Genomic DNA, 27,377 nt, shown 5'->3' on the forward strand with positions numbered 1-27,377 from the left:
GGACATGATTATAACGACACAGGATGAGACCCAGATGCAGACACAGGAGGCAGATGGTTAGAGTCTCTGATATTTATACCGGGTCAGAGTCAGATAGATACAGGATGGCAGGCAGCAAAGGTCAGAACCGGGAGGACTAGAAAATCACGAGTACGGAAAAACACGCTGGTAGGCTTACGAGACAAACTGGCAACAGACAAACAAAAAACACTGGTATAAATACACAGGGGATAATGGGGAAACGGGAGACACCTGGTGGTGGGTGAAACAGGTGAAGCAGATCAGGGTGTGACACCTGGCGTCCTACCCGGGCACATACCTGGTTGACTGGGGTGCCGGCGGCGAAAGTCAGTGATGAGGGCCGGGTCCATAATGTCCTTAGCGGGGACATACCCTACATTACTCATCTCATTTGTATATACTGTACTCTATACCATCTACCGCATCTTGCCTATGCCGTTCTGTACCATCACTCATTCATATATTTTTATGTACATATTCTTCATCCCTTTACACTTGTGTTTATAAGGTAGTTGTTGTGGAATTGTTAGGTTAGATTACTCGTTGGTTATTACTGCATTGTCGGAACTAGAAGCACAAGCATTTCGCTACACTAGCATTAACATCTGTTATCCATGTGTATGTGACAAATAACATTTGATTTGATTTTGATTTGATGTTGACCTGTTTAAAGGTCTTACTCACGTCGGCTATCTGCTGTCTCAGCTACTGCCTGTCACCAAGGGAGTACCCCAAAGCTCGATCCAAGGCCCCACGCTCTTCTCAATTTACACCAACAACATAGCTCAGGCAGTAGGAAGCTCTCATCCATTTATATGCAGATGATACAGTCTTATTCTCAGCTGGCCCCTCCCTGGATTTTGTGTTAAACGCTTTACAACAAAGCTTTCTTAGTGTCCAACAAGCTTTCTCTGCCCTTAAACTTGTTCTGAACACCTCACCTTATTTTGGGTTAAGACAAGTAACTATGAGTAAGGGCAAACATCATGATAAGCTTGCAAGTTGAGTTTGAATAAAACATCCGATTAACACTTTGCATTTATAACGGTTTGTTTTACAGTATGTACAAAATAACCAAATAATTGATCGTCCATTTTTTTACCCATTCAAGCCGGTCGGCATTCGCGTCATCATACTCCCTCATCTGATTGGTCGAGTAGGCGGGCCTTCTGACTTTGTAGCTGTGGTAACTAGTGACCACCCGCCAAACGCCCGGTGCCCTTTGTCGACAGCGATTTCCTCTCTTTGCAATTTGAACGTTTTAGAGGAAATTATTCACAATGGGTAAAAAAGAAGAAGAGGAAATCATAAGAATTGCGAAGAAGATGGATAAAATGGCGCAGAAGAAAAGCGGGGTGAGGTGTTCCGACATGAATGGATTGGCTCCCATTATCTTGTCTGGTGATAGCGTTAGCATGCTAACTAGCAAATGGAGTTGAAAACGTAGACACACATAGCTAACTAGCTAGCAGTTGTCGTCCTATGGTGTTGAATGTCACATTTCGAAAAATATTGGTCTTACAGGCTCTTCGTAGTCGTTTAACATTAGTTAGTTCAGTGGTGCATGGTAGTCCATCGTTATTGTGCTGTTAGCTAGGTAGTTAACTAAGCCAGTAACTAGCTAGCTAAGCTAACAACAGTTAGCTAGTTATGTAGTTGCTAAGATAGCAGGTCATTGGTGCCGCGTTCACGTGCCAGTCGGAACTAAAGAAACTGAAATAAATAAATAACACCAAAAACAAACTTTACAAATTGCACAAACATATACCGCATTATACATAAAAAAATGCAAATTGGGTAACGAAGCACACAGGTTTAAGAAAAATAAACAAATAATAATGGAGAAAAAAAAGACTACAAATAAAATACTTTCAACGTCACAGAGGTCTTGTATACATACAATTATACACATGTTAAGTTGTATGATTCAAAGGCAGCAATGACTTTAAGGGAATGTTTGTGTTTAAGTCTTAATGATTGCACAAAAATATAAATCTCTTTCAAAAATAAGGGGGTAGTCTTAAGAAAATCGGCATTTGTGTATAAAAATGTTGGCTAATACAATGAAATTATTGACCAAGAAATTGAAATCATTATCATCCTTGAATGTGAAATTGGCAATATTACTCTCCTATATGACTCTCCTACAATCTAAGGTAGATATCCTCAATCTCACCCAAATTATCATGGAACCTACCATGCCCTCGACCAGCACAAAAACATCCTGTGGCGTACTGCATTAGCATCGAATAGCCCCCGCGATATGCAACTTTTCAGGGAAGTTAGGAACCAATATACACAGGCAGTTATGAAAGCAAAGGCTAGCTTTTTCAAACAGAAATTTGCATCCTGTAGCACAAACTCCAAAAAGTTCTGGGACACTGTAAAGTCCATGGAGAATAAGAGCACCTCCTTCCAGCTTCCTACTGTACTGAGGCTAGGAAATACTGTCACCACCGATAAATCCACGATAATTTAGAATTTCAATAAGCATTTTTCTATGGCTGGCCATGCTTTCCACCTGACAACCCCTGCCCCGGTCAACAGCTCTGCACCGCCCACAGCAACTTGGCCAAGCCTCCTCATTTCTCCTTCACCCAAATCCGGATAGCTGATGTTCTGAAAAAGAGCTGCAAAATCACAACCCCTACATATCAGCTGGGCTAGACAATCTGGTCCCTCTTTCTAAAATTATCCGCCACAATTGTTGCAACCCCTATTACTAGCCTGTTCAACCTCTCTTTTGTATCGTCTGAGAACCCCAAAGATTGGAACGCTGCCGCGGTCATCCCCCTCTTCAAAGGGGGGGACACTCTAGACCCAAACTGCTACAGACCTATATCTATCCTACCCTGCCTTTCTAAGGTCTTTTTAAAGCCAAGTTAACAAACAGATCACCGACCATTTCGAATCCCACCGTACCTTTTCCGCTATGCAATCTGGTTTCCGAGCTGGTCGTGGATGCACCTCAGCCACGCTCAAGGTCCTAAACGATATCATAACCACCAACGACAAAAAACAATACTGTGCAGCTGTATTCATGACCTGGCCAAGGCTTTCGACTCTTGTCAATCACCGCATTCTTATTGGCAGACTCAACAGCCTTGGTTTCTCAAATGACTGCCTCGCCTGGTTCACCAACTACTTCTCAGACAGAGTTCAGTGTGTCAAATCGGAGGGCCTGTTGTCCGGACCTCTGGCAGTCTCTATGGGAGTGCCACAGGGTTTAATTCTCGGCCGACTCTTTTCTCTGTATACATCAATGATGTAGCTCTTGCTGCTGGTGATCTCTGATCCACCTCTACACAGACTACACCATTCTGTATACATCTGGCCCTTCTTTGGACACTGTGTTAACAACCCTCCAGACGAGCTTCAATGCCGTACAACTCTCCTTCCGTGGCCTCCAACTGCTCTTAAATGCTAGTAAAACTAAATGCATGCTCCTCAACCGATCGCTGCCTGCACCTGCCCCCCCGTCCAGCATCACTACTCTGGACGGTTCTGACTTAGAATATGTGGACGACTACAAATACCTAGGTGTCTGGTTAGAATTTAAACTCTCCTTCTAGACTCATATTAAGCATCTCCAATCTAAAATTAAATCTAGAATCGCCTTCCTATTTCGCAGCAAAGCCTCCTTCACTCACGCTGCCTAACATACCCTCGTAAAACTGACCATCCTACTGATCCTTGACATCGGCGATGTCATTTACAATATAGCCTCCAACACTCTACTCAGCGAATTGTATGCTGTCTATCACAGTGCCATCCATTTTGTCACCAAAGCCCCATATACTACCCACCGCTGCGACCTGTATGCTCTCGTTGGCTGGCCCTCGCTTCATATTTGTCGCCAAACCCAGGTCATCTATAGATCTTTGCTAGGTAATATCTCAGCTCCCTGGTCACCATAGCAGCACCCGTAGCACGCGCTCCAGCAGGTATATTTCACTGGTCATCCCCAAAGCCAATTCCTCCTTTTGGCCGCCTTTCCTTCCAGTTCTGCTGCCAATGACTGGAATGAATTGCATAAGTCACTGACGCTGGAGACTCGTATCTCCCTCACTGACTTTAAGCATCAGCTGTCAGAGCAGCTTACAGACCACTGTACCTGTACATAGCCCATCTGTAAACAGCCCATCCAACTACCTCATCCCCATATTGTTATTTATTTTTGTTTATATTTTTTGCTCCTTTGCACCCCAGTATCTGTTCTTGCACATACACATCTGCACATCTATCACTCCAGTGTTTATTTCCTAAATTGTAATTATTTCGCCACTACGGCCTGTTTATTGCCTTACCTCCCTAATCTTACCTCATTTGCACACACTATATAGATTTTTTTTATATTGTGTTATTGACTATATTTTTGTTTATTCCATGTGTAAGTCTGTATTGTTGTTTGTGTCGCACTGCTTTGCTTTATCTTGGCCAGGTTGCAGTTGTAAATGAGAACTTATTCTCAACTGACCTACCTGGTTAAGTAAAGGTGAAATTAAAATAAATAAACATCTGAATATAATAATATCCCTTTCACCAGCAGTACAAGACTAGAAGGAGATACAGTACATTTGGAAAATATTCAAACCTCTTAACTTTTTCCAGTTTTTTATGTTATAGCCTTATTCTGAAATGTATCAAATTGTTTTGTTTTTCTCGTCAATACACACACAATGCCCCATGACAACAAAAACAGGTGTTTAGACATTTTTGCAAATGTGTATAAAAAAAGAAAAATGTTTATTTGGCTCCCATGTGGCACAGCGGTCTAAGCCACTGCATCTCAGTGCTAGAAGCGTCACTACAGACCCTGGTTCGATTCCAGGCTGTATCACAACTGGTCGGGATTTGGATTCCCAGAGGGCGTTGGGCAATTGGCCCAGAGTCGTCTGGGTTAGGGTTTGGCCGGGGTAGGCCGTCATTGTAAATACAAATTTGTTCTTAACTGACTTGCCTAGTTAAATAAAGGTTATATTATTATATATATTTTTAAACCACCTTTGGCAGCAATTACAGCCTCAAGTCTTCTTGGGTATGATGCTACAAGCTTGGCACACCTGTATGTGGGGAGTTTCTCCCATTCTACTCTGAATATCCTTTTTTGCTTTGTCATTATGGGGTGTTGTGTGTAGATTGATGAGGAAATGTTTTTATGTATTCCATTTTAGAATAAGGCTGGAACATAACAAATTGTGGAAAAGGTGAAGGGCTCTGAATACTCTCTGAATGCACTGTATCCTCAAACCTGATGCATCCTACCTTTTATCTAACCTGCCTACCTCTTACCTAACCCCCAGTATGATGTTGTTGCAGCACCAACCTATTCTAAACTAGAATATCTGTGCTCAAACTAACCCTCAGTTTGTTGTTGCTGTTGCAGGTAGGGGCACTGGACCTTCTGAAGGAACTGAGGGCTGTACCTATGACTCTAGAATTACTACAGGTACTGCAGGGAGCTGAGGGCTGTACCTATGAAGCTATAATTACTACAGGTACTGCAGGGAGCTGAGGGCTGTACCTATGACTCTAGAATTACTACAGGTACTGTAGGGAGCTGAGGCCTGTATCTATGAAGCTATAATTACTACAGGTACTGCAGGGAGCTGAGGGCTGTACCTATGACTCTAGAATTACTACAGGTACTGCAGGGAGCTGAGGGCTGTACCTATGAAGCTATAATTACTACAGGTACTGCAGGGAACTGAGGACTGTACCTATGAAGCTATAATTACTACAGGTACTGCAGGGAACTGAGGGCTGTACCTATGACTCTAGAATTACTACAGGTACTGTAGGGAGCTGAGGGCTGTACCTATGAAGCTATAATTACTACAGGTACTGCAGGGAACTGAGGGCTGTACCTATGACTCTAGAATTACTACAGGTACTGTAGGGAGCTGAGGGCTGTACCCATGAAGCTATAATTACTGCAGGGAGCTGAGGGCTGTACCTATGAAGCTAGAATTACTGCAGGTACTGGAGGGAGAGATGCAGGGAGCTGAGGGCTGTACCTATGAAGCTATAATTACTGCAGGGAACTGAGGGCTGTACCTATGAAGCTATACTTACTACAGGTAATGCAGGGAGCTGAGGGCTGTACCTATGAAGCTAGAATTACTGGAGGGAAAGATGCAGGGAGCTGAGGGCTGTACATTTCCCTTTGTGTAGGAGTTTAGAAGTGGTGAACTCTAATCTCTCTCCCTCTATACTGAACCCATGTCTCTCCTGCAGCCTAATGTAAGTCTCTCCTCTCCAGTCCACCAGGATTGGGATGTCTGTGAACGCCATCAGGAAGCAGAGTACAGACGATGAGGTCACCTCTCTGGCCAAGGCCCTCATCAAGTCCTGGAAGAAACTCCTAGGTTAGCAGATCAGTACTAAATGAGTGAATGCACTGTTGAAGTTACACCCCTCTGAATAAGCCCCAGGTGTAATGTCAGATCCTGTATTTTCATTGGACGGCAGATGAGCCAGGGGGTGGAGACAAGTCGTTGGAGGAGAAGAGGAAAGAGCCGTCAACACCCACCAGTCTGGTGTCCCCTTCCCAGGGCAGTCCTGAACCACGGGAGGAGAGGTACATAGTTACTACAACACTACAACAACACACTACTCTACTACTACACTACCTCTTCAGTACGGTGTCTCCCACCCAGGGGCAGTCCTGAACCATGGGAAGCGACGTAGCTAGTTACCACTACTACTTACTACTGCTACAACATACCCACTACTACTGCTGCTGTTGTTACTGTTATGGGTACTACTACTAATACTACAACACACCTACTACTAATACTACAACACACCTACTACTAATATTACACACTACTCTACTATTACACACTACTCTACTACTACTACGTCACCAGTATAGTGTCTTCCTCTCAGGGCAGCCCTGAACCACAGGAAGAGACGTAGCTAGTTACTACTACTACTACACCATTATACTACTACACCACACACTACTCTACTACTTCTACGTCACCAGTATAGTGTCTTCCTTTCTCAGGAAGAAACGTAGCTAGTTACTACTACTTCTACTATAGTACTACACCACTATACAACTACTCCAAACACTACTACTACTGTACTACTAGTACTACTGCTAATCCTACACATTACACGGGCCTGGTATTTATAGCATATTTTGAAAAAGCCTTTGATAAAGTAAGACTAGATTTGATTTATAAATACCTGGATTTTTTTTTCAATTTTGTTGTTTCTCTTATAAAATAGGTAAAAGTAATGTATAGCAACCCCAGATGTAAAATAGTAAATAACGGCTACATCTCAGAGTTTTGAATTGTCAAGAGGAGTTAAACAAGGGTGTCTGCTGTCAACATATCTATTCGCTATGGCCATTGAAATGCTAGCAATTAAAATCACAACAAATAACACTAGAGGATTTAATGTCTTTAATGTCTCATTAAAGATCTAGATAACTTTTCTGTACTCTCTGCACTAAAACCTAATTATGATAAGTGTACAATATTACGTATTGGAACTTTAAAAAATGCTACTTTTACATTACCATGCAGTTTACCTATAAAATAGGCTGACGGAGGAAGTACACATACTTAGTATTCATATCGTAAAATATATAAATGAGCTCTCCACAGCGAATTTCAATAGAATATTTGTAAAAATAGACAAGATCCTGCAACCATGGAGAGATAAATACCTGTCTATTTATGGAAAAATTACACTGATTAACTCCTTAGTCATATCTCAGTTTACTCACTTATGGCACTGCCTACTCCTGATTAGTTTTTCAAATCATATGAGCAAAAAATATTTAGCTTTGTCTGGGATGCTAAACCAGACAAGATAAAGCATACCTATCTATATAATGAATATGAATTGGGTGTGTTGAGGTTATTAAATATAAAAGCACTAAACCTCTCTAAAAGCTTCACTTATTCAATTGTTTTACTTGAACCCTAAATGGTTCTCCAGTAGATCACTAAGAAAAGCTCATCAATTGTTTAAAATGGCCTTTGTGTAGATTGCCATGTCTCATTTTGATTAATTGAAAATTAAACCTTTTTCAAGATATCTCTTTTTTTAAACAAGCATAGCAGAGCTGGCTACAATTTCAATTTCATCCCCCTGAAAAGATAGAACAAATATTATGGCTGAACTCAAATGTGCTGTGCATTACCACAACAGCATAAATAGTAAAGTATACCAGTTTAATTTGAGGACCAGGATGTTGACAACTGTGCCATACAGATTGTAAAATAGTTGGGAAGAAGTTTTGTACTGATTCCGTGGTACAGGTTGTATGTGAGTTGATATATAAAATGACTCAAGACTTAGTGCTTTTCAGCTAACATTATTGTTTGGAATTCTTGCCACCAACAAAATGTTGAATATTTGGGGCATAAAATCATCGCAGCCCTGCAGATTTTGTTGTGAGGATACAGAATCAATAGACCATTTGTTCTGGTATTGCCTTCAGGTATCCTGTTTCTGGTCTCAGGTTCAGGAATGGCTGAAAAAGCATAACATTAATCTAAAGTTGTCCCTAGAAACAGCATTGTTGGGAGATCTGGAGGCACCTGGTCAGTCAATCACTAATACTCTTTGTAAAAGTATTTAACTTATGTTCACACTATTCGATTAGATAGATTTAAATTATATGTTAAACATCACAGCATAGTTGAGATATATATGGTGTGTAGAAATCCGCAAAGGGTGGCCAGCAGAGATAGATGGGATGGGCTGAGGGTTGGGATGTGGGAGTGGAGCAGCAGCACAACCAGGTGGACTGGGGACAGCCAGAAGTCATCAGGCCAGGTAGTCCTGAGGCATGAACCTAGGGCTCAGGTCCTTCATGAGGGGAGGGAGTGAGAGCGAATTAGAGGGAGCATACTTATATTCACACAGAACACCAAATAACACAGGAGCATTACACCAGATATAACAGACTGACCCTAACACCCCGGCCCCTAGACTATTGCAGCATAGATACTGGAGGCTGAGTCGGGTGGGCCGACGAACAGGGCCAACCAGGCAGGGTACAACCCAACCTACTTTGCCAAAGCACAGCCCCCTCACCACTAGAGGGATATCAACAGACCACCAACTTACTACCCTGAGTGAGACAAGGCTGAGTATAGCCCACGAAGATCTCCTCCACCGCATGAGCCAGATGGGGTGCAAAACCGGACAGGAAGATCACGTCAGTGACTCGACCTGTTCAAGTGATGCACCCCTCCTAGGGACGACATGGAAGAGCACTAGGAAGCCAGTGACTCAGAAAATCCCATTGGGGAGAGGGGAGCTGGCCAGGCGGAGACAGCAAGGACAGTCCGTTGCTCCAGTGCCTTGCTGTTCACCTTTGCACCCCTGGGCCAGAGTACACTCAATCATAGGACCTACTGAAGAGATTGAGTTTGAGACTGAGTCTACATCTCTCACATGGGTAGGCAGACCATTCCATAAAAACAGAGCTCTATTGGAGACAGCCCTGCCTCCAGCTGTTTGCTTAGAAATTCTAGGGACAATTAGGAGGCCTGCGTCTTGTGACCGTAGCGTACGTGTAGGTATGTACCCCATGTAAAGCCCATGTAATGCTTTGTAGGTTAGCAGTAAAACCTTGAAATCAGCCCTTGCCTTAACAGTAAGCCAGTGTAGAGAGGCTAGCACTGGAGTAATATAATCACATTTTTTGGTTCAAGTCAGGATTCTAGCAGCCATATTTAGCACTAACTGAAGTTTATTTGGTGCTTTATCCGGGTAGCCGGAAAGTAGAGCATTGCAGTAGTCTAGCATAGAAGTAACAAAAGCATGGATTAATTCTTCTGCATCATTTTTAGACAGAACATTTCAGAATTTTGCAATGTTACGTAAATTAAAAAAAGCTGTCTTGAAACATTCTTGATATGTTCGTCAAAAGAGAGATCAGGGTCCAGAGTAACGCCGAGGTCCTTCACAGTTTTATTTGAGACTACTGTACAACCATCAAGATGAATTGTCAGATTCAACAGAAGATCTCTTTGTTTCTTGGGACCTAGAACAAGCATCTCTGTTTTGTCCGAGTTTAAAAGTAGAGCCGTTTGCAGCCATCCACTTCCTTATGTCTGAAACACAGACTTCCAGCGAGGGCAATTTTGGGGCTTCTCCGTGTTTCATTGAAATTTACAACTGTGTGTCATCCCCATAGCAGTGAAAGTTAACATTATGTTTTCGAATGACATCCCCAAGAGGTAAAATATATAGTGAGAACAATAGTGATCCTAAAACCGAACCTTGAGGAACAATTTACAGTTGATTTGTCAGAGGACAAACCATTCACAGAGACAAATTGATATCTTTCCGACAGATAAGATCTAAACCAGGCCAGAACTTGTCCGTGTAGATCAATTTGGGTTTCCAATCGCTCCAAAATAATGTGGTGATCGATGGTATCAAAAGCAGCACTATGGTCTAGGAGCACTAGGACAGATGCAGAGCCTGACGCCATTAAAAGGTAATTTACCACCTTCACAAGTGCCGTCTCAGTGCTATGATTGGGTCTAAAACCAGACTGAAGCATTTCATATACATTGTTTCTCTTCAGGAAGGCAGTGAGTTGCTGCACAACAGCTTTTTCTAAAATTGTTGAGAGGAATGGGAGATTCGATAAAGGCCCATTTAGTTTTTTAAATATTTTCTGGGTCAAGGTTAGGCTTTTTCAAGAGAGGCTTTATTACTGCCACTTTTAGTGAGTTTGATACACATCCGGTGGATAGAGAGCTGTTTATTATGTTCAACATAGGATGGCCAAGCACAGGAAGCAGCTCTTTCAGTAGTTTAGTTGGAATAGGGTATTTTCCTCAATTAATTTGGAAAAATAGGATGATCGAGCAGCAGTAAGTGCTCTTCGATACTGCAACGGGTACTGTCTTTCCAAGCTAGTCGGAAGACTTCCAGTTTGGTGTGGCGCCATTTCCGTTCCAGTTTTCTTGAAGCTTGCTTCAGAGCTCAGGTATTTTCTGTATACCAGGGAGCTAGTTTTTATGACGTGTTTTTAGGGTTGCAACTGCATCTAGGGTATTGCGCAAAGATAAATCGAGTTCCTCAGTTAGGTGGTTAACTGATTTTTGTCCTCTGACGTCCTTGGTTAGGCAGAGGGAGTCTGGAAGGGCATCAAGGAATCTTTGGATTGTCTGAGAATTTATAGCACAACTTTTGATGCTCCTTGGTTGGTGTCTGAGCTGATTATTTGTTGCGATTGCAAACGTAATAAAATGGTGGTCCGATAATCCAGGATTATGAGGAAAAACATTAAGATCCACATTTATTCCATGGGACAAAACTAGGCCCAGAGTGTGACAGTGAGTGGGTCCAGAGACATGTTGGACAAAACCCACTGAGTCGATGATGGCTCCGAAAGCCTTTTGGAGTGGGTCTTTGGACTTTTCCAAGTGTCACCAAAAATGTGAATATTATCTGCTATGACTACAAGGTCCGATAGGAATTCAGGGAACTCATTGAGGAACGCTGTATATGGCCACGGAGGCCTGTAAACAGTAGCTATAAAAAGTGATTGAGTAGGCTGCATAGATTTCATGACTAGAAGCTCAAAAGATGAAAATATATTTTAATTTTTTTTATTGAAATTTGCTATCGTAAATGTTAGCAACACCTCTGCCTAGAATACAGTATTTAGATACGAGATGAGTAATGCAAGATATGTAAACATTATTAAAGTGGCATTAAAAGTGACTAGTGTTCCATTTATTAAAGTGGCCAATGATTTCAAATCTGTGTATATAAAGGCAGCAGCCTCTCTGTGCTAGTAGGTGTCCTGGAGGGCAGGTAGTTTGCCCCCGGTGATGCGTTGTGCAGACCGCACAACCCTCTGGAGAGCCCTGCGGTTGTGGGTGGTGCAGTTGTCGTACCAGGCGGTGATGCAGCCCGACAGGATGCTCTCAATTGTGTATCTGTAAAAGTTTTTCCGTGTTTTAGTTGACAAGCCACATTTCTTCAGCCTCCTGAGGTTGAAGAGGCACTTGCTCCTCACCACACTTCACCATTTCAGTTTGTTTGTGATACACAGAGGAACTTAACTTTCCACCTTCTCTACTGCTCTCCCGTCGATGTGGATAGGGGGGGTGCTCCCTCTGCTGTTTCCCGAAGTCCACGATCATCTCCTTTGTTTTGTTGACGTTGAGTGAGAGGTTATTTTCCTGACACCACACTCCCAGAGCCCTCACCTCCTCCTCGTCTCCCAGTCCCTGCAGCTGAAAAACATCCCATCAGCATGATGCTGCCACCACCATGCTTCACTGTAGGGATGGTGCCTGGTTTCCTCCAAACGTGATGCTTAGCATTCAGGCCAAATAGTTCTATCTTTGTTTCATCAGACCAGAGAATCTTGTTTCTCATGGTCTAAGATTCCTTTAGGTGACTCTTGGTAAACTCCAAGCGGGCTGTCATGTGCCTTTTTACTGAGGAGTGGCTTCAGTCTTGCCATTACCATAAATGCCTGATTGGTGGAGTACTGCAGAGATGGTTGTCCTTCTGGAAGGTTCTCCCATCTCCACAGAGGAACCCTGGAGCCCTGTTAGAGGGACCATCGGGTTGTCGGTCACCTCCCTGACCAAGGTCCTTCTCACCCGATTTCTCAGTTTGGCCGGGCGGACAGTTCTAGGAAGAGTTTTGGTGGTTCCAAACCTCTTCCATTTAAGAATGATGGAGGCCACTGTGTTCTTGGGGACCTTCAATGCTGCAGAAATGTTTTGGTACCCTTTGACAGATCTGTGCCTCGACACAATCCTGTCTTGGAGCTCTAATTCTTTCAACCTCATGGTTTGGTTTTTGCTCTGACATGCACTGGGACCTTATATAGACAGTTGTGTCCCTTTCCAAATAATGTCCAATCAATTGAATTTACCACAGGTGGACTCCAAGTTGTAAAAATATCTCAAGGATGATCAATGGAAACAGGATGCACCTGAGCTCAATTTCAAGTCTCATAGGAAAGGCTCTGAATACTTATGTAAATAAGGTATATATCGTTATTTTTTTTTGCAAATGTATATAAAAAAAATAAACTGTTCGGTTTGTCTTTATGGGGTATTGCGTGTAGATTGAGGATTAAAAAATGTAATCCATTTTAGAATGAGGCTGTAACTAAACAAAATGTGGAAAAGGGGTCTGAATATTTTCCGAATGCACTGTGTATTTTGCATATTTCCGGTAGGGAAAGCCTACTCTGAAGTGTGCGTGTGCAATAACTAAATTTGCCTTTGCACTCCTTCTAAACATTGCAATGTTTTAAAACTTTGGCAAAGGGTAAAAGTCTACAAAAATTTGTCCTGTTCGTAACAGATTTTAGTTTTGGGAGCAGAACTGTATGGAGATTAAATGTTTCATCGATGAGAAAATTAGCAGAATGTCGGCCAAAACCCATCTACTCCCACTGCCGGCCACTGGGCTTCCTCTTGCTACCATAATATTTGGTAGTGAGAGGAAGCCTACTAGATAGTTGGTAGTGAATGAAAATGCTAAGTGGATGCATCACATTTATATATCCGGTGAAATATCTGTCTCATTGTTCTATCTGTGCTGCTACTACTACTACACGCTACTCTACTACTACACGCTACTCTACTACTGCTACTACTACTACCACCACTACTACTACACGCTACTCTACTGCTGCTACTACTACTACCACTACTACTACTACACGCTACTCTACTACTACACGCTACTCTACTGCTACACGCTACTCTACTACTACACGGTACTCTACTACTACACGCTACTCTACTACTACACGGTACTCTACTACTACACGCTACTCTACTACTACACGGTACTCTACTACTACACGCTACTCTACTACTACACGGTACTCTACTACTACACGCTACTCTACTACTACACGGTACTCTACTGCTACACGCTACTCTACTACTACACGGTACTCTACTACTACACGCTACTCTACTACTACACGGTACTCTACTACTACACGCTACTCTACTACTACACGCTACTCTACTACTACACGCTACTCTACTGCTACACGCTACTCTACTGCTACACGCTACTCTACTACTACACGGTACTCTACTACTACACACTACTACTACTACACGCTACTCTACTACTACACGCTACTCTACTACTGCTACTAATACTACACACTACAACTACACGCTACTCTACTGCTGCTACTACTACTACCACCACTACTACTACACGGTACTCTACTACTACACGCTACTCTACTGCTACACGCTACTCTACTACTACACGCTACTCTACTACTACACGGTACTCTACTACTACACACTACTACTACTACACGCTACTCTACTGCTACACGCTACTCTACTACTACACGGTACTCTACTACTACACACTACTACTACTACACGCTACTCTACTACTACACGCTACTCTACTACTGCTACTAATACTACACACTACAACTACACGCTACTCTACTGCTGCTACTACTACTACCACCACTACTACTACACGGTACTCTACTACTACACGCTACTCTACTGCTACACGCTACTCTACTACTACACGCTACTCTACTACTACACGCTACTCTACTACTGCTACTAATACTACACGCTACTCTACTGCTGCTACTACTACTATCTCTACTACTACTACACGGTACTCTACTACTACACGCTACTCTACAACTACACGCTACTCTACTGCTGCTACTACTACTACCACCACTACTACTACACGGTACTCTACTACTACACGCTACTCTACTGCTACACGCTACTCTACTACTACACGCTACTCTACTACTACACGCTACTCTACTACTGCTACTAATACTACACGCTACTCTACTGCTGCTACTACTACTATCTCTACTACTACTACACGGTACTCTACTACTACACACTACTACTACTACACACTACTCTACTACTACCACTACTAGGACACGCTACTCTACTACTGCACGCTACTACTACTACACGGTACTCTACTACTACACACTACTACTACTACACACTACTCTACTACTACCACTACTAGGACACGCTACTCTACTACTGCACGCTACTACTACTACACGCTACTCCACTACTACACGCTACTCTACTGCTGCTACTACATGCTACTCTACTACTACACGCTACTACTACTACAAGCTACTCTACTGCTACTACCACTGCTACTACTACACACTACTCTACTACTACACGCTACTCTACTACTACACGCTACTCTACTACTACCACTACTACTACACGCTACTCTACTACTACACGCTACTACTACTACAAGCTACTCTACTGCTACTACCACTGCTACTACTACACGCTACTCTACTACTACTACTACACGCTACTACTACTACTACACGCTACTACTACTACTACTACTACACGCTACTCTACTACTACAACACACTACTCTACTACTATTACACACTACTCTACTCTACTGCTACTACTACATTACATCACCAGTACAGTGTCTCCCTCTCAGGGCAGTGCTGAATCACAGCAAGAGATGTAGCTACTATCTCATTAATGTGATGATGGTTATTTTATCAAATCAATTAACTATGTTTGATTATTACGTGATTAAATTAATTATGTAACAATTAACTCGTTGGCAATCTTGCTGAACAAGTTTAATGAGTTACCGTTTCCCGAATTAACTCAATAGCAGAATCTATCGTTATCATATTAGTCATCCATTAATTATTACCTCATAGCAGTCTCATTCTGAACGTCGTTGACGTCAAATCTGCACGAACCCTAAATGATGATTCAGTGATACACAAATTGGCTTAATTATTTATTTACTAACTAAATAATCACACAGAATTATATAAACACACACACACACACAATAGATTATATGTTGATTACTAACATAATGCAATGAAAAGTCCCTCGTGGACTAACCCGATATGGCGGCTTGTTACACAATGAAAAGTCCCTAGTGGACTAACCCGATATGACAGCTTGGTACACAGTGAAGGAGAGGGAGAGACAGTCAACTTATTGTACATTCATATGGAAGCTATGCCCATGGGAATATGAATACTTTGCACATGAATGACCGCTCATTCTAAAATAATTGCAATGTGTGTATGTATATATTTACGCTTGTATGTCTTTTGTCGTCTCTCTCTCTGTTGAAATCGCCCGGTCCATCTATTGGGAGTCATTCGACATAAGTCTCTGGTTTGTGAACCAGAGGTCACAATGTCTTTTGTAGTAGTAGGCTTGCTTTGTTCTGGAAGTGTCTGTTAGGATGGATACATCAGACGTACAGCACGGTGTTGAGAGGGAAATGTTTCTCGTCTCGGGTCGAGTTTCTTAGACTGGATCCTTCAGATGTTACACATGCGGTGGTCTTTGGAGATCTTCCTCGTGTCTTTTGTCAGAGTTCTAGACTACTTTACATTACAGCTGCAGACTGTGAATGTCTAGTCTTTACCTTCACTCGTCGAGAGCAGTCCTTTATAAGCACTCTGGCAAAAGGGGCGTTCCATCCTTTTGGCATAATGTCTGTGCTTACGTGGGTGTGGGGACTGACTGGGGAAAACTTTACATGAAAATCAATTCTCATTTAGAAGGCTAAAATCACATTTAATCTACTCACAAATAGTTTCATATTTAATCATTTAAGTATTACAACATTTAGATGTAACTCTGACATACATTGTGAAAGCTGTTAGATACAATGTTTCCGTTACAACTTCTTTAATGATATCACAAAACAATAAAGAACAATCATGTCAGATCATTTAAGTCTCTCCCGACCATTTCCCACATTCTTTGTTAGAAATATTGTTTCATTATCCACTTTTGGATGTTGGCGTTTTGGCAGGAACAATCTCTTCATAACAAAAGTTCCCTCAATACTTCCTGGCAAGGGAGAGAGAGTTCCTGCAAGGTATTTACGACATGGCCTGAAACATTTGATTAGCCGGCACCTTTGATCTTCATCCAGGAGGGCAAGTCATCACCTGCACAGTGTATCCCTCTCAGGGCAGTCCACGGGAATATAGGTACCTAGTTAGTAGTAGTAGTAGTACACTACTACTGCACTACTACTACTGCTCTACTACTACACACTACTCTACTACTACTACTGTTAGTACTAGTGCTACTACACCATTAATACTACTACTACACACTACACTATGACTGCTATTACACTACTATACTACCTCTCCAGTAAGGTGTCTCCCTCTCAGGGCACTCCTGAACCCCGGCAAGAGATTTAGCTAGTTACTACTACTGCTATAACTGCACTACTATCACACCAGTACGGTGTCTCGCTTTTCATGGCAGTCCTGAACTACAAGAAGAGGTAGCGAGATAGCTACACCAACCTGGCTAAAGACGCCTGATAACCTGGCTGTTGTTGTTGTTTGCTACAGCAATGACTCCAGCTGTAAGAATGAGCCTGTTGAGGTGATGCCCTCCATCTCCCTGATCTCCACGTTCCCCCAAGCCCCCTCCACCTCCGACTCCGTCAGGATCAAGTGTCGCGAGATGCTGTCCCAGGCGCTACAGGCTGGAGGTAAGACCTAACACCCTACTGTAGAGCGTGTCCCATGCTCTACAGGCTTAATGGAAGGCTTAATAGAAGCCTCTCAAATATAATCCAGATAGAATCAGGAATTCCCCAGAGTAGCTGTTTAGGCCCCTTCCTTTTTTCTATTTTTACTAACGACATGCCACTGATTTTGAGTATGCGGATGACTCAACACTATACACATCAGCTACTACAGCGACTGAAATGAGTGCAACACTCAACAAAGAGCTGTTGTTAGTTTGAGTGGGTGGCAAGGAATAAGTTAGTCCTAAATATCAAAAACTAAAAGCATTATATTTGGAACAAAACAGCCACTAAACCCTAAACCTCAACTACATCTTGTTATAAATAATGTGGAAATTGAGCAAGTGGAGGTGACTGAACTGCTTGGAGTAACACTATATTGTAAACTGTCATGGTAAAAACATATTGATACAACAGTGAGCTAAGATGGGGAAGACAACAAACCAACGCTACTTTTCACGTCTTGCGCAACTCTCAGCAGTGTTACCCAGTTCCTAGTTGGCCTACTTCTTCATTGCACAAATGAATAACCTCAACCAAATTCCAAAGAGTGGTGACATCCAGTGGAAACGGTAGGAACTGAAAACCAGTTCCTAAGAAATATTGTTTGCTAACGAGAACTCACTGAACAGACAGAGACCTAAAAAAAAATATATATATAATAATAATTAGTCCTCAGGGTTTTGCCTGCTACATAAGTTATGTTATACTCACAGACATCATTCAAACAGTTTTAGAAACTTCATAGTGTTTTCTATCCAATGCTAATAATAATATGCATATATTAGCATCTGGGACAGAGTAGGAGGCAGTTCATTCTGGGCACGCTATTCCTCCAAAAGTGAAAATGCTGCCCCTTATCCCAAAAAGGTTAAAGATACTGTCCCAGGCTCTACAGGCTGGAGGTAACTGGCTATATAACACCGACTGACCTCGCTCTCCTCTTCTCCAGATGACTACATTGCTATAGGAGCTGACTGTGATGAACTGGGAGCTCAGATTGAAGAATATATCTTCTGTGAGTTTAAGAACACTGACCCCAAATATAAGAACCGTGTCAGGAGTCGCATTGCCAACCTGAAGGACATCAAGAACCCCAACCTCAGGAAGAGTGTTCTCTGTGGGAACGTCTCCCCCGACCGCATGGCCAAGATGACCGCTCAGGTAGGCTACCTAACCCTGACATCTAACCTCTACCATAACCCTTGACCTCTAACCCTTACTGTTAGACTACATAGCCAAGATGACCGCTGAGGTACCGTACCCCTAACCCCTACCTTAACGTGTTCTGTGCTAACAGGAGATTGCTAATGATGAGTTGAAGCTGATAAGGGGCGGCAGGTAGCCTAGTGATTAGAGCGTTGGACTAGTAACCGAAAGGTTGCTAGATTGAATCCCCGAGCCGACAAGGTAAAACTCTGTTGTTCTGCCCCTGAACAAGTCAGTTAGCCCACTTTTCCTAGGCCGTCATTGAAAATAAGAATTTGTTTTTAACCGACTTGCCTAGTTAAATGAAGGTAAAATAAAGAATAAATAAATAAGAAAGAACCTGACCTCTAACCCCTACCACTAACCTTACGTGTTTTGTGCTAACAGGAAATGGCTATTGACGAGCTGAAGCTCAGAGGAAGAACCTGACATCTAACCCCTGACCCTAATGTCTTCCTCCTAACAGGAAATGACTTTTGACGAGCTGAAGCTCAATAGGAAGAACCTGACCTCTAACCCCCGACCCTAACCCCAATGTCTTCCTACTAACAGGAGATGGCTAGTGATGAGCTGAAGCTCAGAGGAAGAACCTGACATCAAACCCCTAACCCCTGACCCTAATGTCTTCCTCCTAACAGGAAATGGCTAGTGATGAGCTGAAGCTGATAAGGAAGAACCTGACCAAAGAAGCCATTAGAGATCACCAAGTGTCCCAGACCGGAGGGACCCAGACTGACCTGTTCACCTGCGGCAAGTGCAAGAAGAAGAGGTGCACCTACACTCAGGTAATATACCATCAACTGTATAATATACCTCTTCATGTAATATACCATCCACTGTATAATAGTACACCTCTCAGGTAATATACCATCAACTGTATAATACACCTCCTCTCAGGTAATATACCATCCACTATATAATACACCCCTTCAGGTAATATACCATCCACTATATAATACACCTCCTCTCAGGTAATATACCATCCACTGTATAATACACCTTTTCAGGTAATATACCATCCACTATATAATACACCCCTTCAGGTAATATACCATCCACTATATAATACACCTCCTCTCAGGTAATATACCATCCACTATATAATACACCTCCTCTCAGGTAATATACCATCCACTATATAATACCCCTCTTCAGGTAATATACCATCCACTATATAATACCCCTCTTCAGGTAATATACCATCCACTGTATAATACACCTCTTCAGGTAATATACCATCCACTATATAATACACCTCCTCTCAGGTAATATACCATCCACTATATAATACACCTCCTCTCAGGTAATATACCATCCACTATATAATACACCTCCTCTCAGGTAATATACCATCCACTATATAATACCCCTCTTCAGGTAATATACCATCCACTGTATAATACACCTCTTCAGGTAATATACCATCCACTATATAATACACCTCTTCAGGTAATATACCATTCACTGTATAATACACCTCTTCAGGTAATATACCATCCACTGTATAATACCCCTCCTCTCAGGTAATATTCCACACTATATAATACACCTCTTCAGGTAATATACCATCCACTATATAATACACCTCTTCAGGTAATATACCATCCACTGTATAATACCCCTCCTCTCAGGTAATATTCCACACTATATAATACACCTCTTCAGGTAATATACCATCCACTATATAATACACCTCTTCAGGTAATATACCATCCACTGTATAATACCCCTCTTCAGGTAATATACCATCCACTGTATAATACACCTCTTCTCAGGTAATATACCATCCACTGTATAATACCCCTCTTCAGGTAATATACCATTCACTATATAATACACCTCTTCAGGTAATATACCATCCACTATATAATACACCTCCTCTCAGGTAATATACCATCCACTGTATAATACCCCTCTTCAGGTAATATACCATCCACTGTATAATACACCTCCTCTCAGGTAATATACCATCCACTATATAATACACCTCTTCAGGTAATATACCATCCACTATATAATACACCTCCTCTCAGGTAATATACCATCCACTGTATAATACCCCTCTTCAGGTAATATACCATCCACTGTATAATACACCTCCTCTCAGGTAATATACCATCCACTATATAATACACCTCTTCAGGTAATATACCATCCACTATATAATACACCTCTTCAGGTAATATACCATCCACTGTATAATACACCTCTTCAGGTAATATACCATCCACTATATAATACACCTCTTCAGGTAATATACCATCCACTATATAATACCCCTCTTCAGGTAATATACCATCCACTGTATAATACACCTCTTCAGGTAATATACCATCCACTATATAATACCCCTCTTCAGGTAATATACCATCCACTGTATAATACACCTCTTCAGGTAATATACCATCCACTGTATAATACACCTCTTCAGGTAATATACCATCCACTATATAATACACCTCTTCAGGTAATATACCATCCACTATATAATACCCCTCTTCAGGTAATATACCATCCACTGTATAATACACCTCTTCAGGTAATATACCATCCACTGTATAATACACCTCTTCAGGTAATATACCATCCACTGTATAATACACCTCTTCAGGTAATATACCATCCACTATATAATACACCTCTTCAGGTAATATACCATCCACTGTATAATACACCTCTTCAGGTAATATACCATCCACTATATAATACACCTCTTCTCAGGTAATATACCATCCACTGTATAATACCCCTCTTCAGGTAATATACCATCCACTGTATAATACACCTCCTCTCAGGTAATATACCATCCACTATATAATACACCTCTTCAGGTAATATACCATCCACTATATAATACACCTCTTCAGGTAATATACCATCCACTATATAATACACCTCTTCAGGTAATATACCATCCACTGTATAATACACCTCCTCTCAGGTAATATACCATCCACTATATAATACACCTCTTCAGGTAATATACCATCCACTATATAATAATCCTCTCAGGTAATATACCATCCACTATATAATAATCCTCTCAGGTAATATACCATCCACTATATAATAATCCTCTTCAGGTAATATACCATCCACTATTTAATACCCCTCCTCTCAGGTAATATACCATCCACTATATAATACACCTCTTCAGGTAATATACCATCCACTGTATAATACCCCTCTTCAGGTAATATACCATACACTATATAATACCCCTCCTCTCAGGTAATATACCATCCACTGTATAATACCCCTCTTCAGGTAATATACCATCCACTGTATAATACACCTCTCAGGTAATATACCATCCACTATTTAATACCCCTCCTCTCAGGTAATATACCATCCACTATATAATACACCTCCTCTCAGGTAATATACCATCCACTATATAATACACCTCTTCAGGTAATATACCATCCACTGTATAATACCCCTCTTCAGGTAATATACCATACACTATATAATACCCCTCCTCTCAGGTAATATACCATCCACTGTATAATACCCCTCTTCAGGTAATATACCATACACTATATAATACCCCTCCTCTCAGGTAATATACCATCCACTGTATAATACCCCTCTTCAGGTAATATACCATACACTATATAATACCCCTCTTCAGGTAATATACCATCCACTATATAATACCCCTCCTCTCAGGTAATATACCATCCACTATATAATACACCTCTTCTCAGGTAATATACCATCCACTGTATAATACCCCTCCTCTCAGGTAATATACCATCCACTATATAATAATCCTCTCAGGTAATATACCATCCACTATATAATACACCTCTCAGGTAATATACCATCCACTATATAATAATCCTCTCAGGTAATATACCATCCACTATATAATAATCCTCTCAGGTAATATACCATCCACTATATAATACCCCTCCTCTCAGGTAATATACCATCCACTGTATAATACACCTCCTCTCAGGTAATATACCATCCACTATATAATACCCCTCCTCTCAGGTAATATACCATCCACTATATAATACCCCTCTTCAGGTAATATACCATCCACTATATAATAATCCTCTCAGGTAATGACCATTAGAGGGACTAATATTGCTATTGATTCACAGTAATAGATACTTTTGGTTGTATTAGAGAAGATTCTTTGGAGGAGCTGTTTAGATGCTCCGCTGTCATAGGGGTTCATATCTAACCACTCGGTACAGGGACCTCGGTTCGGTTCGCACTGTGAACCCAAATTAATACATTAAAAAAGAAAACAAACCACTAAGCCTATAGGCCATGCCTACGCTGTGTTGTATGCTTCTTGAAAAATCGGAGCTGAAAAACATTGCAGGCTTTTCCGTTAAAAGAACTAGCGCATATCTGCATGTTGTGCATGCCAAAATTTAAATCTTAATTGGTGCATTTGAAACTGTCCTTTTGTGAGGGGCAGCTAGGAACTAGTTCTGTCTGATGGTGAGTGGTGGGGTCGATAAATTAGGAGGGTTCTCCATCATCGTTTAAATCTCCCAGTAGATTACAATGGAGATGGACAGAGAATATGTCACCACTGCTCAAATATTTGCATTGTGTGTGTCACCCCCCCCCCCCCCCCCCCCCCCAACCCCTTTTTACACTGCTGCTACTCTCTGTTTACCATATATGCATAGTCACTTTAGCTATACCTTCATGTACATACTACCTCAAGCCTCTACTGTATATAGCCTCTACTGTATATAGCCTACTGTATATAGCCTCTACTGTATATAGCCTCTACTGTATATAGCCGCTACTGTATATAGCCGCTACTGTATATAGCCACTACTGTATATAGCCTCGCTACTGTATATAGCCTCGCTACTGTATATAGCCTCGCTACTGTATATAGCATCGCTACTGTATATAGCATCGCTACTGTATATAGCCTCTGTACTGTATATAGCCCCGCTACTGGATCTAGCCTCTCTACTCTATCTAGCCTCTACTGTATACTGTATATAGCCTCTCTACTGTATCTTATTTATTTATTGTGTACATAATGTTGCTGCTACCGTCTCTTATGACCGAAAAACCTTTGAGACATCAGAAAAGCGATTACTCACCACAGACTGGAAGAAACTTTTTCCTTTAACGAGTCCAACGAGAAGGATATTCTGCTTTCCCTGGAACAGGCCCAGATCCACTCCTTTCCCTGGAACAGGCCCAGATCCATGCCTTCTGCGTGAAGAAAAGACGCCGGAAAAGGGGACGCAGATCGGGGATCCTTCTGAGAATCCGTAGGCGAGCGAATAAACTCCCAATGCCTTCCATTCTGCTTGCTAACGTGCAATCGTTAGAAAATAAAATGGATGACCTGCTATTAAGATTATCCTACCAACAGGACAATAGAAATTGTAACATCTTATGTTTCTCCAAGACGTGGCTGAATGAAGAAACGGACAATATTGAGCTGGCGTAATTTTCCATGCACCGGCAGAACAGAGATGCTACCTCTGGTAAGACTAGGGGTGGTGGTGTGTGTCCTGTTGTCAATAACAGCTGGTGCGTGATTAGCTGGTCTAATATTAAAGAAGTCTCGAGGTATTGCTCGCCTGAGGTGGAGTACCTCATGATAAGCTGTAGACCACACTATCTACCAGGAGAGTACTCATCTGTATTATTTGTAGCCGTCTATCACCACAAAGCGATGCTGACACTAAGACCACACTCAACCAACTCTATAAGGCCATAAGCAAACAAGGAAATGCTCACCCATAAGTGGCGCTCCTAGTGGCCGGGGACTTTAATGCAGGCAAACTTAAATCAGTTTAACCAAATTTTTATTTGCAACCAGGGGGGGAAAAAATCGCAGACCACCTTTACTCCACACACAGAGATGCATACAAAGCTCTCCCTCGCCCTCCATTTGGCAGATCTGACCATAATTCGATCCTCCTGATTCCTGCTTTCAAGAAAAAACTAAAGCAGGAAGTATCAGTGACTCGATCAATACCGAAGTGGTCAGATGACGCGGATGCTACACTACAGGACTGTTTTGGTAGCACAGACTGGAATATGTTCCGGGATTCATCCAATGGCATTGAGGAGTATACCACCTCAGTCATCAGCTTCATCAATAAGTGCATTGACGACGTCGTCCCCACAGTGACTGTACATACATATCCCGCTATGCCCTCAGACGAACCATCAAACAAGCAAAGCGGCATTACAGGATTAAGATTGAATCCTACTTCACTGGCTCTGACGCTCATCAGATGTGGCAGGGCTTGAAAATTATTAAGGACTACAAAGGGAAACCCAGACGCGAGCTGCCCAGTGACGCGAGCCTACCAGACGAGCTAAATTACTTTTATGCTCGCTTCAAGGCAAGCAACACTGACACATGCATGAGAGCACCAGCTGTTCTGGGTGACAGTGTGATAACGCTCTCGGTAGCCGAAGTGAACAAAATCATTAAACAGGATCCCAGACTTCCTGACGGGCTGCCCCCAGGTGGTAAGGGTAGGCAACAACACGTCTGCCGTGTTGATCCTCAACACTGGGGCCCCTCAAGGGTGTGTACTTAGTCCCCTCCTGTGTTCCCTGTTCACCCACGACTGCGTGGCCAAACACCATCATTAAGTTTGCTGACGACACAACAGTGGTAGGCCTGATCAACGATGAGACAGCCTATAGGGAGGAGGTCAGAAAACTGGCCGTGTGGTGCCAGGACAACAACCTCTCCCTCAATGTGAGCAAAACAAAGGAGCTGATCGTGGACTACAGGAAAAGGCGGGTCGAACAGGCCCCCATTAACATCAATGGGGCTGTAGTGGAGCGGGTCGCGAGTTTCAAGTTCCTTGGTGTCCACATCACCAACGAACTATCATGGTCCAAACACACCAAGACAGTTGTGAAGAGGGCACGACAAAACCTTTTCCCCCTCAGGAGACTGAAAAGATTTGGCATGGGCCCCCAGATCCTCAAAAGGTTCTACAGCTGCACCATCGAGAGCATCCTGACCGGTTGCATCACCGCCTGGTGACGGTAAGGCGCTACAGAGGGTAGTGCGAACGGCCCAGGACATCACTGGGGCCAAGCTTCCTGCCATCCAGGACCTATATACTAGGTGGTGTCAGAGGAATGCCCAAAAATTGGTCAGAGACTCGAGTCACCCCAGTCATAGACTGTTCTCTCTGCTACCGCACAGCTTCTACCCCCAAGCCATTAGACTGCTGAACAGTTCATAAAAATTGCCACTGGACAATTTACATTGACATTTACATTGGTGAAGCCTTCCATCCCTACAGTGATGTCAGTGTGTACAGTAATCCTCTGTGTGTTGGTCTTACAGGTGCAAACCCGCAGTGCTGATGAACCCATGACCACCTTCGTCTTCTGTAATGACTGTGGAAACAGATGGAAGGTACGTTGATACTGTAACACACCGTCTACACGCACGCTGTCTACACGCGAATCCCTTTTGTCTGTTTCACCACATTGTTTAATGTAGGTGTTGTGTTTAACTACATATACACAGTCTATATATAACAATATATACACAGTCCCTTCTGTCCCCATCTAAGGCCTTCTTTACTGTTCATCTTCTAGTTCTGTTGAGATCGGGAGGAGGAGAACTTCAGACAGAACCTCTGACCCCTGGTACCAATCAACCAACCATGCAGACTCACCCAATATTTCTATTGGAAGATATTGTCCATAGCCACGCCCCTGTCCCCACCCATCAGCCGTTCAGATGATGATCAACACTGTTTCTTCTGTTACCATCCAACATTTTATATGTAGTTTTAACATTTAGACAAAACTTGGATCTACAATTTACTATTGAGTTTAGCTTCTTCGACCTTCATGAATTTTTATTTAATTTAAATTACCAGTAAAATTTTATCCATTTGTTTAATAAAAATAATGTCTTGTTTTTTTTTGTTGTCCTGAACAAGTTCTGGTACAAACGTCCTCTTGGATGGGTTTCCCAGACCAACATTAAAGGTTATGTCTTCAATGCATGAAGTAGACCACAGCATCAGACTGACCACAGCATCAGACTGACCACAGCATCAGACTGACCACAGCATCAGACTGACCACAGCATCAGACTGACCACAGCATCAGACTGACCACAGCATCAGACTGACCACAGCATCAGACTGACCACAGCATCAGACTGACCACAGCATCAGACTGACCACAGCATCAGACTGACCACAGCATCAGACTGACCACAGCATCAGACCGACCACAGCATCAGACCGACCACAGCATCAGACCGACCACAGCATCAGACCGACCACAGCATCAGACCGACCACAGCATCAGACCGACCACAGCATCAGACCGACCACAGCATCAGACCGACCACAGCATCAGACCGACCACAGCATCAGACCGACCACAGCATCAGACCGACCACAGCATCAGACCGACCACAGCATCGGACCGACCACAGCATCGGACCGACCACAGCATCGGACCGACCACAGCATCGGACTGACCACAGCATCGGACTGACCACAGCATCGGACTGACCACAGCATCGGACCGACCACAGCATCGGACCGACCACAGCATCAGCGATGCTGTTACAGCGATTA

At 42.5% G+C, this 27,377-nt stretch overlaps 1 protein-coding gene across 3 annotated transcripts; it reads left to right on the forward strand.

Moving 5' to 3' along the window:
- Positions 1 to 1,161: 1,161 nt before the first annotated feature.
- Positions 1,162 to 26,704, forward strand: tcea1 (transcription elongation factor A (SII), 1). Of its 3 annotated transcripts, XM_036966440.1 has the most exons (9): positions 1,162 to 1,376; positions 5,408 to 5,470; positions 6,284 to 6,389; positions 6,493 to 6,601; positions 17,408 to 17,550; positions 18,542 to 18,753; positions 19,437 to 19,583; positions 26,120 to 26,191; positions 26,377 to 26,704. In XM_036966440.1, the coding sequence occupies exons 1-9, from the start codon at positions 1,302 to 1,304 to the stop codon at positions 26,383 to 26,385; spliced, it is 936 nt and encodes a 311-aa protein (XP_036822335.1). In that variant the 5' UTR covers positions 1,162 to 1,301; the 3' UTR covers positions 26,386 to 26,704. The 3 variants fall into 3 exon arrangements, with proteins under 3 accessions (XP_036822335.1, XP_036822336.1, XP_021445835.2); XM_036966441.1 differs by lacking the exon at positions 5,408 to 5,470 and having other exon boundaries at positions 1,179 to 1,376; XM_021590160.2 differs by lacking the exons at positions 1,162 to 1,376; positions 5,408 to 5,470 and adding an exon at positions 5,872 to 5,911.
- The last annotated feature ends 673 nt before the right edge of the window (positions 26,705 to 27,377 follow it).

Source organism: Oncorhynchus mykiss, chromosome 28, assembly GCF_013265735.2.
Source record: "Oncorhynchus mykiss isolate Arlee chromosome 28, USDA_OmykA_1.1, whole genome shotgun sequence".
NCBI lineage: Eukaryota > Metazoa > Chordata > Actinopteri > Salmoniformes > Salmonidae > Oncorhynchus > Oncorhynchus mykiss.